The sequence below is a fragment of the Mandrillus leucophaeus genome, unplaced genomic scaffold (assembly GCF_000951045.1).
Source record: "Mandrillus leucophaeus isolate KB7577 unplaced genomic scaffold, Mleu.le_1.0 Scaffold88, whole genome shotgun sequence".
Lineage (NCBI taxonomy): Eukaryota > Metazoa > Chordata > Mammalia > Primates > Cercopithecidae > Mandrillus > Mandrillus leucophaeus.
Genome location: NW_012109585.1, coordinates 2,879,021 through 2,890,705, shown reverse-complemented (window position 1 = coordinate 2,890,705; position 11,685 = coordinate 2,879,021). Strand labels below are relative to the sequence as shown.

General features: G+C 46.1%; 1 protein-coding gene across 3 annotated transcripts in view; it reads right to left on the bottom strand.

The window, feature by feature from the left end:
• LOC105531308 (core histone macro-H2A.1) overlaps positions 1 to 11,685 on the bottom strand; it is a 64,908-nt gene that overhangs the window by 29,999 nt on the left and 23,224 nt on the right. For all 3 annotated transcript variants that reach the window (XM_011969197.1, XM_011969198.1, XM_011969196.1), the window contains exons 3-4: positions 5,702 to 5,808; positions 5,074 to 5,271 (exon numbers count right to left, since the gene is read on the bottom strand). In XM_011969197.1, coding sequence (XP_011824587.1) covers positions 5,074 to 5,271; positions 5,702 to 5,808 — 305 coding nt within the window. The remainder of the gene's footprint in view (positions 1 to 5,073; positions 5,272 to 5,701; positions 5,809 to 11,685) is intronic.

Genomic DNA, 11,685 nt, shown 5'->3' with positions numbered 1-11,685 from the left:
GTTAATGGGTGCAGCAAACCAACATGGCACATGTATACCTATGTAACAAACCTGCACATTGTGCACATGTATCCTAGAACTTAAAGTATAATTTAAAAACATGCCCTTTCTTCTATGAAATGGTGATACTAAGTGGTAGATTATTTTCATATCTCAGTTTGGGGCAAATAAAAGTTAGCAAGCAATCCTGTCTTTCAGTTCCAAAAAGACTGTTATAATTTTATATTTTCCTATAAACCCATAAATTTCCATGTATTGGACACCTGCCCGGCTTTGTTCTGAGCAGAAAACCTGTTAGGTCAGAGTCAGCTGGGTGACATTTAAGAATCTGTAGAACTGAGCATCCAGAAAGACTTATGTAAAATCATCACCCCACGTTTACCTATATTTAGTCTCTTATTCTAATGTTTGAACAGCCTAAAATTTCAATAGAAGGCCAGCAAATTTTTGTAATAGTAGCTTCTCAAACGAACCAATTCCTTTCACTGGCTTCCCTTACCAGAACATTAATCACTCAATTTGCAGTTTAAATATTTATTCCTCAACAAGAAAAAGAGGCACTCTACGAAAATCACCTTGGGCTTTTGCCGGGTGGTGAGGAGCAAGCCTGTATTTATGATCTAGGAGGGTAGTTTTCATATGGGGATAGGGTGAGGTTTGTTGATGGTTTGTGTTTGAAAAAATCCCTGGTGAGATCATTATTATTCAAAAGTTTGGCAAAAACTGGCTTCTTAGAGATCCCGTAAAAGTTATCCTATGATTCTTAGTGTACATTCTGATGGATCTTAACCTAAGGGACAAAATTAGGCATAGTTTCCTTTGAATTTTAGGTATTTTATTTTATGCATTTGGAATCTTTATCTCGAGTAAGGGTCCCTAGGCTTCCCTCACTGCCAAAAGTATCCATGTTACAAAAACGTTAGGGAGCCCGCAGGCAAGTCCTGTCACGTTCTCTTAAGAGGGGCCAGGCATGCTCCCACCTCAGGCCTACTTGCCACTCCTCTGCCAGGAGCTCTCTGCCCCCAGTCACTTGAATGGCCAAATACCTTACTCTGCTGGGGCTCCGCTCCAGTATCATGACAGCAACCTCACCTCACTGCCTATGTAAAATAATACTGGCTCTGCCATCATGCCACTTTATTTTTGTCATAGCAGCTACTCCCTCCCGCCTTCTGTAATGAATCTGTACATCCTTCCTAAACACTGAGGGAGGGCAGGGACTTTGTTCTCTGCCACATCTCCACTACTGAGAATAGTAACTAGTGTATACAGACTAGACACAAATTGGTCAAATGAATATTCATTTTTTAAAAACTCAGTACTAAACATTAAAAAGATGAGGTGGTTTTTGAGATTAATGTAGTTAAAATGCCCCAAAAGTGAGTAATAGCCAAAGTTAAAAATATACTCACTCTTTGCCTCAGTAAGTTCACTTTGAGGACTTTATCCTATACATTTACTTGCACGTGAGGACAGAGACCCACAAACAATGACAGTTACTGTTTGTCAGAATGAATGCTAGAACAATCTAAAAGTCCACTTGTAGAAGGGTGATGATATGGTTTGGCTCTGTGCCCCCCACCCAAATCTCACCTCAAATTGTAATCCCCATAATCCCCATGTGTCAAGGGTGGGACCAGGTGGAGGTAAATGGATCATGGCGGGTGGATCCCCCCTGAGCTGTTCCCATGACAGTGAATGAGTTCTCATGAAATTTGATGGTTTTATAAGTGTCTGGCATTTCCCCTGCTTGCTCCTCTCTCTCCTGCTGTTCTGTGAAGAGGTGCCTTTTGCTGTGATTCTAAGTTTCCTGAGGCTTTCCCAGTCATGTGGAACTGTGAGTCAATTAAACTGCTTTTCTTTATAAATTACTCAGTCTCGGGCCTTTCTTTACAGAAGTATAAGAATGGACTAATTCGGCTGGCTACACTGGTTTTATATATCACATAAGTGACCAGTCATCCCATGTAACACTAAAGCAGCTCTACATGCAGAGACATGGAAGGACTGCCCCAAGAGTGACAGGGGCAGTGAACACAGGTGCCAGACACTATTCTATGCACTTCCATGAATTCTGTTAAGCCTCACAACCACCTTGTGTTACATCTGCTTTTTAAAGATGAGGAAACTGAACACCAGAGATGTTCTGCAACCTGCCAAGATCATGCAGCTAGGAAATGGCTAGCCCCAGAGCCTGCACTCTTACTCACTATGCCACACTGCTAAAATAGGGGGGTCATATGATTTTTTATTTAAAAAAAAAAGAGCAAGTAGGATGGGGAGGAATTTATACCTCTATATGCTTTTATATGCATAGACTGTCTGAAAGGAGACATAAAAACTCGTTGAGTGCACCCTGGGGAGAAGTAGGGTGAGGGACTACAGTGGGAGCAAAATTTTTTTTACTGCATACTCTTTTTGTTCAAACTCATACATATGCCCTACTGAAAAACATTATGTAATATGCATATGGTTACTGAATTGTAAGGCTGGAATGGACCCAATCATTCTATGGGTGGAGGTAAATTGAGGCACAGAGAGGGAACAGACTTGCCTGAAGGCACCCAAGTGGAGAGTGGGAGCCCTAGTGTACAGCCAGGGCTCTGGACACCCAGCCCCTGGTGCAGTTTGTTGCCTTCTCCAACCATTTCCACTATAGCTGACTCAGCTGTCACAACTGAGATTTTCAAAACCTCCAAATTATGTAGAATTGTAGGGAAAATTATGATTTGGAATTCAAGTGTTGACACCTGAAAAATACCAACTCTCACTACAAGTGCTTTAGCATGTTACTAACGCTTTCTCTGCATGTCCCTGGAAAGGTTATTTTCAGAACATTCCACTTAAACCTAGAGATGCAGGGTTTTCTGCTGTTTCTGGGAGCTGACACCACAATTTACATTAAACAAATGTTTTGAAAATTAGCTGTTCACGGTTCCAATTTCAGCTTCCCCCAGGGTTTAATGTTAGCCAAATACTGGTACAGTAAGCAGACAATGTGTTTTATTGTGTGGAAGAAAAACAGACCACCATAACAGACTTCCTGCTTTTGTAATCAAGGGAAAAGTTGAGTGGTCGAGTGATTATTGGCATATGGTTATTAGAAACACTAAGTTCCAAATATAGCTACTAGGAGTTAAAGACACCCCCGCTCCAAATATTTCAAGTCCAAAAAGTAAGATGAATTCCTAGTGTTTAGTAAATTGGAAAGTTCAGAAAGTCATACAACAAAAACTACTAGGGAAAGACTAGAGTAACGGGAACAAGATTCAGCCCAGGTTTGCCAGCAGATACTGGCATCTGAGAGACCCACTCAAATATCAACAGTGAATGCATGAAGGAGGGCGATGGCTCAGGACACAGCCAGGGCAAAGGCTAAGCTGAGGACGTGGTCCTGCCCCTGCTGGTCCTCAGCACCAAGGGCCCTGCTCTGTGGGCAGCCAGGTCTCTGGGGCTCATAATCAAAAGATAGATTCAATATCTTCATTGCCTTTTTTAACATTTAAAAAGGGTTGCACAAGCACTTTCCTCCTGCCTTCCCTTCCCTGCCCTCCTCCCAACTGCAAATGTTGAAAGGGAAAAAGAAACTGTCCAATCTGCTAATTCTATAGTTAGCAGGAATGAGCAGTGGAGCATTCTGTGAAATCCCTGCCTGGCCTCAAGCCTCTTCCAGGACTTGTGAGCTAGGTGGAATGCAAGTGTCTGGAAATAACTTACAGGACACTCAATATTGGATTTCTCTCTCAAAGAGCTGGGAGTGATTCTGGGCCTAAGGGTGGGTGGCAATTTGGCAAGAGGAATTTAGATTTTGTGCATGCAAAGAAATACAGACTCTTCCACCTCAACTAAAGAAAGCTCCACAAACAGTGTGGATGTGAGAAGGTTGGGGGGTCACAGAAGATGTCCCTGCATGCGGGTGAAAGCCAATCTGCCTGAGGCACAGGCAGGCTCAAAGGAGAGGACATGCTGACAGGACAGCTCTGTCTACCTGGTCACAGCTCCTTGAGCCTGTCCTGGGAAGGTGTCCTCACTGTCTCACTCAGGTAAGAGGATTTGGGCTCATGTAGGAAGAAATTCCTGACACTGCATCATTAGATTCCACAGGGCATTTCCAGGAATTTCTTCTTGAGAGTCTTGCAAAATACAGAGGTCAACTTCTGCCAGGGGTAATTTCCTCCTGATCTGGCGGAAGGCCAGAAGGAGGACTCCTTAAGGGGTACCTCAGAGCAGGGCAGCCTCTAGATTCCATTTTCTTAGAGACCAAGCTTTGGTGGCACTGTCCATTGTTTGTTGGCTCTGGAGGCTACGACAACAGCTGACAGGTAGGACTCGGCAAAGGAACACAGAAAATGTATCCCAGTTGCCTTGTAGTCTCCAGCTCCTGCTCAGACAGGTGAGCACAGCAGTCACAGGCCTGGACCTCCGGAGGGTGCTCCTCTACACTGAGGATCATGACCTGGAGTCTGCTGGCCTTCCCCACCCAAGACGACATCAGATGACACTAATGAGAGGGTTTCCAGCACCTAGGACCCAGCCAATCCAAGTTAGGCCCAGGAAGAAGCACCTGAGTAATACGTCCATTTTCCTCCTTGACAGAAGCAACCATTCTAGAGTGAACTGTCTGGAGCGCCCTGATGGAAGACATGCAGCCATGGCAACACGAGAGTTCTGCAACTGAGCATCAGGGTATGCAGGCAGCTGGCCACAGGACTAGATAGTGGCTGTCCCCTAGCACAGGGAAGCCCCCTTCCCACAGGTGTGTGCATCTCCGTGAAAGGGCCAGCTTGGGAGTCCTTCCAGCTTGAGGCTATCCCTGAAAGCCCACCATCCATCCACCTTGCCCACAGGGGTTCTGTCCTTCAACTGGGTCCAGACTCTGGGAGGGCCTCCTGACTCTGGCTACTTGTATTGGATTAGCCCTTCTGGAGTGTAATCAGCTCCTACATGTTCCTCCTTTATTCTCTCCCATCAGTGGGATGAGCCCACAGGGGAACGGTGGCGGGGGGGCCTGGTAACCCTGTTTATCTGTACCCCATCCTATTCCACTTCATACATTCCAGCCAAATCACGTACCTTGGATTTCCGGGCCCCTTTCTTGCCTCCTGCTTTTTTAGACACAGGCTTCTTCTGGGATGGAGACTTGGCCTTTTTGGCTGGGGGTGGTGTGATGATGGCTTCCAACTTTCCTTTGGATCCCCGCTTCTTCGCTAGCAACTCAGGGTGGATGTTGGGTAACACCCCCCCACTGGCTATGGTGACTCCTTTTAGCAGCTTTCAGGAAAACCAGAATAGCAGATGGTGAGCCAGGTACCCTGCTTCTAACCTTCAAGAAGCCAGCCCTGCCCAGGACAGTCTTTTGCTTTGGGTTGGTGCAGCTCCTTCCTCCATGGCATCCTCCATGAGGATGCTGCCAGGACTCAAGCTCACTGCTCAGGGATCCAGTCCCCAGAGTCCCTCACTCAAATGGAATTTAGATCATCTCTCTCCTTCTGGGAGAGCCAAATACCTTGTTTTATCCTGCTTCCCCCAACACTCCCAATAAGGCCTTGGGGAAAAACTGCCATGGGAGGCAGGGAAGCTGCTAATTAATCCTGCAGTCCACACCTTTCATAACCAGCCAACACCAAAGCCACTCAGCTATGTTTCTTGGGCAGTATGACCACCTGCTCAAACATCAGTGGGAGATGGGAGAGCCCCATACCTGATTCAGCTCTTCATCATTGGCCACAGCCAGCAGGATGTGCCGGGGTGTGACCCGTCCCTTCTTGTTGTCTCTCGCTGCATTGCCAGCCAGCTCCAGAATCTCCGCTGTGGGGAGCAGAGATGAGCGTATGGTCATGTTAGAGGACCATGTGTCCCCGCCCCGGTCCCCATGTTCACAGTGCCAGGAATGGGCACAGGCAGCTACTTCAGGAAGCAGCTACCCTGAGGTGAAAAGCTGTGGGCAGAGTCACAGAGGTGCTGAATGGCAAAGCTGAGTATGACCTAGGAAGCCCCAGGTACAATGCCCTTGTTTGGGAGATGAAGGAATTGAAGCTGAGGGAGGAGAAGGGACCAGCCGAAGATCACTCAGTGAGTGAGTGGGAGGGCTGAGATCTGAACCCAGTTCCAGCTCCCATTTCCCAGAAAGGGTGCTTGCAGTCAGCACTGCAGATGTCACCAGGGCCAAACCCAAAGTCTTCAGCGTGGTCCCTGAGAGTATACCATGTCTGCTTATAGGGTTTCAAGGACAGGATGGCTTGCTGTTGAGGAGGCCTGTTAACCAATCTTTGTTGATTACATTAATGCTGAATGCCTGCACATCTGGATGCAAAACTAGAAGGATGTGACTGGATTCTTTACAAAGTCAATGTCATAAATACATTTTTTAAAGGGTGTGTGGGGGGGGGCGGGGAGGTATTGTAGATTCAAAAGGCTAAAAAGACATAACGGCCAAATATAATGTGTCACTCCTTGATGAAATCCTGATTCTTTTAATAAAAGCTAGGAAACTCATTTTGGAGACAACTGAAGAGATCTGAATGTGGACTGGGTATCAGACACAGGGAGTTATTAATTTTCTTAAGTGTGATAATGGTATTGCCATTCTGTAGGGAACACCCTTGTTCTTAGGAGATACATGCTGATGTATTTAGGGGTGAAGCATCTTGATGCCTACAACTTGCCCTCCATCCTGAAAAAAGCTCTAAAGAATAAAGCAAATATGGCAAAATGTTAAGAGTTGTTAAATCCAGGTATATGATTATAAGAACATTCTTATAATGTTTATAAGACAGAATTTCAAGGAAATTCTGTCATTTGCAACAACATGGATAAACCTGGAGGACATTATGCTAAGTGAAATAAGCCAGGTACAGATGGAAAATATAGCATGAATTCATTTCTATGTGTAATCAGGGACTGGGGGTGGGGTCGGGGTGAATGCTGGTCAAAGGACATAAAGTTTCAGTTAGAAGTTTTAATGATCTATTGTGCAGAATGGTAACTATAGTTAACAATCATGTATATTTAAAAATTGTGAAAATAATAGATTTTAAAAGTTCTTAACACAAGGAAGTAAGTATGTAAGGTGATGAAATAAAGAGTATTCTTGACATTCTGTATGTTTGAAGTTTTTCAAAATGAAATGTATGAGAGAAAAGAAAAACCAGAAGGGCTATGAGCATAACCCATAGTTAGTACTAAGTTAGAGTTGATTTACCTGCTACCTGGGCACAGTCTCACATGACAAGACAGGTTTTCCACAGCACCAAAGATGGTGGGAATTAGAAAGTACCCTTTGGCAAGACCTGGTTTTCTCCTTGGCATTACAGTTCTCTTGGCAACCTGTCAACCTCATCACTGTCTCCTTGTTTTCTTAGTGAGGCATACGGATAGACCCAGAATGGATCTTATATTCTCCACTTCTGCAATTCTGCCCATACTGGGATGTCATTCTAGGCTACCCTTCTGGGCCACCCTTCTGGGCCCAACTCAAGTCTGACGTCCTTCCAGTACTAAAGAATTTCTAATATTTAGTTATGTTGTAAACACTGTATTTCTCCAGCAACATCAGCACTCAAGAATCATTATGAAATAACTAGGAACAAAATTCTAGCTGCACGAAAATCATGTGTTAAAAATTTACAGTATGACACAGGGCATACATTTTTAAGAGGTACTAACAGCTCAACCCAATGCAAAAAATCTGCTGTATGTGTGTAAAGCTAAAAAACTGCTTGGCTACTCAAGGAAACTCTCGTATTAGCTTTGGGGGTGGGGGCGGGAGGAGATCAGACACACTTGAAACAGCAGGTTTCCCCCTAAATCCAAGGCAGGAATTCCTTTGCTCGGTAATCACCACACTGATGACACACAACTCTGTGCTTGGCAGGAAGGACCCAACACACCATGAGGCCCCTGTCTTCTCAGTGTTCCCAGGCCTGCAGGGATACACATGCCAGTGATACAGAGAGTGATAAAGAATGCCACAGGGTCCCTTACCTGGGCTTTATACGTGTGAGAGCCACAAAACCAAGACAGGGTGGAAGGCAAGATAGCCAGTGCTTACATGAAATCTCGTGGAGGGGCTCACATTTCCCACTTTCATCCATCAGTCTCCACAAAGCTACTCCTTTCCCTGTACCAGTGTCAGCACAGTTTAGTTTACCAGTGGAGCAGGGAGATGGCCACCCAGCAGTTTCACTGAAGCTACCTTATCATTGATCGTGGTACTGTCTCAATGCCCAGCAGTGATGGGTCCATCTTGGCCAGGCCAAAAAGGTGCCTGTGATGCCTATGTGACCTTGGGTCCTGGATACTGTGAATGCAGAAGCGCCTGCCTGGCCAGCCCAGCTTGCCCTTCATTCTCCTGTGTTCATGGACGGGAGAGCACATCCGCAATGCCACTGTCCTGCCCATGGCCCAAGAGGACACCAAACCAAGAGTCTAAGCCCAACAAGAACACAGAGCCTGGGAGCAATGGAACAGGAGGGAGAGTCAGCCATGATGGGCCCTGGGCAGAATCCTTGCAGCAGGAAGGCCTGAGAGGCACATCAAGCACCACGGAGCTGTAGCCCACTTTGCTGGCTTCCCCTCCCTTCCTCAACCTTCCCCTTTTGGAGGCCACAGAGAAGTTTTGGGCCATCAGTATCTGCAGAGCCAGAATATACAGGAGGCAGCTGATGGATTACAATCTTTTGACCATAATGTGCTAAGAATGCTTTACCTGCCCCTCATTAACAGAGAGAAAGGGAGGGAGAAGGAGAATGCCCACAGTGGTGACCTGTTTTGCTAAGTCCTAAGTCCAACCCTTTGGCAAGAAAATCATTTGAAGGTAGTTTCTCAGGAAAGTGGAGGTGGCCTGTTTCCTCTTCCTGCCCAAAACGTTAGAGGAAGGCCCTTCCTGAGAGAAGGCCCAGTGGCCATTGGGGGTGGGGGAGGAGGGGAAGGATGTGGTCTTTATTTTCTGCAGTGCTGCCTTCACTTTTTTTTGTGCAGGAAAAATAAGGATGATGGATAAAAAGACCTGGAAAAGTGTGGTTGGGCCCCTGACTTGGGTGAGGGCAGGCAGTATATAAAGAAGAAAAGAAAGCAATGGAGTAGCCCAGAAGTAAGCACACAGGGCTGAGAAACCTGAAGCTGGATTCTCCAGGAGCTAGAGGACATTCTTCCTGGCTTTGCAAGCTTTACCCCCTTACGCTCTTACTTTGTGACTGAAAGTTCAGTAGACTCAGTTTCTCCACTAGGGAAACTTGAAGGACCGTGCTCATGTTTTGCTATTCAACTGGGAATCAGGGATGCCACACTGGAACAACCTGTAAATGACAGTGAGTAGCAAGGTGGATGAGGAGGGGCAGGAAGGAGCATCTCAGCTCCTTGGAAAGAACTGGGCAGGGATGTCATTCTGCTGCTTTTTACCAAGGAGCCCCCAAATCCAAGACTCTTCCTTTTTGCAAAACCCCAGCTCATCTTTGATCTGCGCAAGCCAAAATTACTGCCTCCCCATACTCTTACCGTCATAGAGTGGGGCCTCAGCCCTGTGGGTAGGGAGGAGGGAGCTGGGTCAAGGAGGGATAACAAAGAGGGGCATAGATCTACCCTCCAGCTAGTTGAGCAAGAGCTTTATCTTCTGTTTACGCTTGCATTTTCTTCAGATGGATAGTTACCATAGTAACCCCATCGTTAAGGGACACACAAGACAGAGCACCTCAGAAACACACCTTTTATGAGAATTATGTTCAATGCCCCACCTCTCTCCTGCGCTGCAGCAGCAGAGGGCTGGGGCATTTCACCATGGCCAGGGAAGACGGAGGGTGCCCGACTTAACAAAAGCAGTAACCTAGAGCACACACTCATCCCTTGCCAACCATCAGTAATACCTACCCTCTCATCCTTAGTCCAGGTTTAGAAAAAGCCATCGTAAAGGGCTTTCCTAGCTAAGAAAGGGTTGTCTGCTGCAGAGAGTAGAGGTGCAAAATGCCAGCAACTCAATAAGATGGAACAGTTCCCATCTGCTCTCCAGGGCATGTTCCTATTGGAGGGAGTAGGAGGGGGAGAGAGGGTGACTGACTGCTGAGGAATTGGGGCAGGGCACACGTCACCAAAGAAGATGTCCTGATGTAGTTTTCTTCCCTGTAAGTGATCCTCTGCTTTGCAATAATATGGAAGGCAAAGTAATGGAGGCCCCAGGCTCAGGGCTGTACAGCAATTCCTGCCTGCCCCCCATGCATACTGGGATGGCCCTCACATCCCCACCAGCAAGGAGGGCTTTCTCCTAGGCTAGAACAGAGCCAACTTCAGCCTCTGCCTCAATCTGAATGGAGCCTATGCCTTCCTACAAGGGGGAGGGTGGATTCTTTCACTCAATTCATTTCATATTTTGGAAGGTTTTATGTGTCTCTAAATGTTTTGTCTGTGGCCGGTCTAAAAGAAAAGGGATTCTGAGAAAGATAACCAGGAAAACACCAGATCTATGGACACAAATCCTTTTCTCCAGAGTTTCCAGTGCTCAGCCCTTGGATCCTCCCTTGAAGGGAATTTTCAGGAGCCGCAGCCTGGAGGCTGTAACCAAAATAAATGGAATCCATAAGAAACCACAGGAGGAAACTGGAAAAAGAACAATTAGAAAAAACAGAACCCCATACCAGGTTCTCCACCCCATCAAGCCAAGTCTTCTCAGTCGGTGACAGTCTGTTTCCAATGACCAATACTAGACTGATTTGGGGCCCAAGGCGCTTAGGGTCCGCTCTGAAGAGGATTGTAAGTGTGGTAAAGTTCCCAATTATAAATGGTGCAAAGGGAACAGGTTGAATGGTGAGCAAACTGGCCAGCTCATTAGCTCTTCTAAGATTTTTGTTTTTCAAAACACATAAGCCTCAGGTTCTCACTCCTGGCCAGGGCTAGTCTCCGGCAACTACTGAGTGGCTGGCACCATCATCTGTAGTGGCCTAGATGATGCGACCATATCCCCTCTCCTCAGAGCTGCAAGCCCTGCAGGGGCACCCTGGGCCAAACGTTCCCCAGCTTCATTGAACATGACTGTTTTAAGGCCGCTTGACAAAATTCCCACATCCTTGGGTAACAGCATGGTTTGGCAGCCTTTTTTACTACAGACCAGCCGTCTGAACATGAATACCTTTGACAGGTCTACTTTCCAAGTTCAGCCAGAGACAAAAGGCTTAGGGTCCTTTTTCTTTTTTCCAAATGTCTTGAACGAAAACATATCTGTTGTATTGAAGCATTTTGTCTATCTTCCTTCAGCAAGATGAAGTCATGGTTTGCAGAATTAGACTCCTAACAGCTAACAGGTGATGTGTTGAGGCTGCGCCAAACTCTAAACACAGCCCTTGCAATAAGAGTCAGGGGCTTTAACAGAGCTGTTTGAAGCTCTGTAAAACAGAGCTCATCTAACAAAAGAAATACTGAAAATAACAACCAGAAATCAAAGAAAAGCAAATGTTCACATAATCCCAAGGAGAAAACATGTTTGCTACAAAGCCAACAACATGACAAGCAATCTGTTTATTGTATTTCTTTCGATTCATCATCCTTCCATCAGCAGCCCTTTGAGTTCAGATCTGTTTTACACCATTCCAGAAGGCCTTAACCCAATCAACCCCAATCGGAAGGTGATTGCTAAGAGCTTCCTGCATTCTGACCACACCACAACCTCCTCCAATTCCCTTGGTGGCTCCGAGTGTTTGC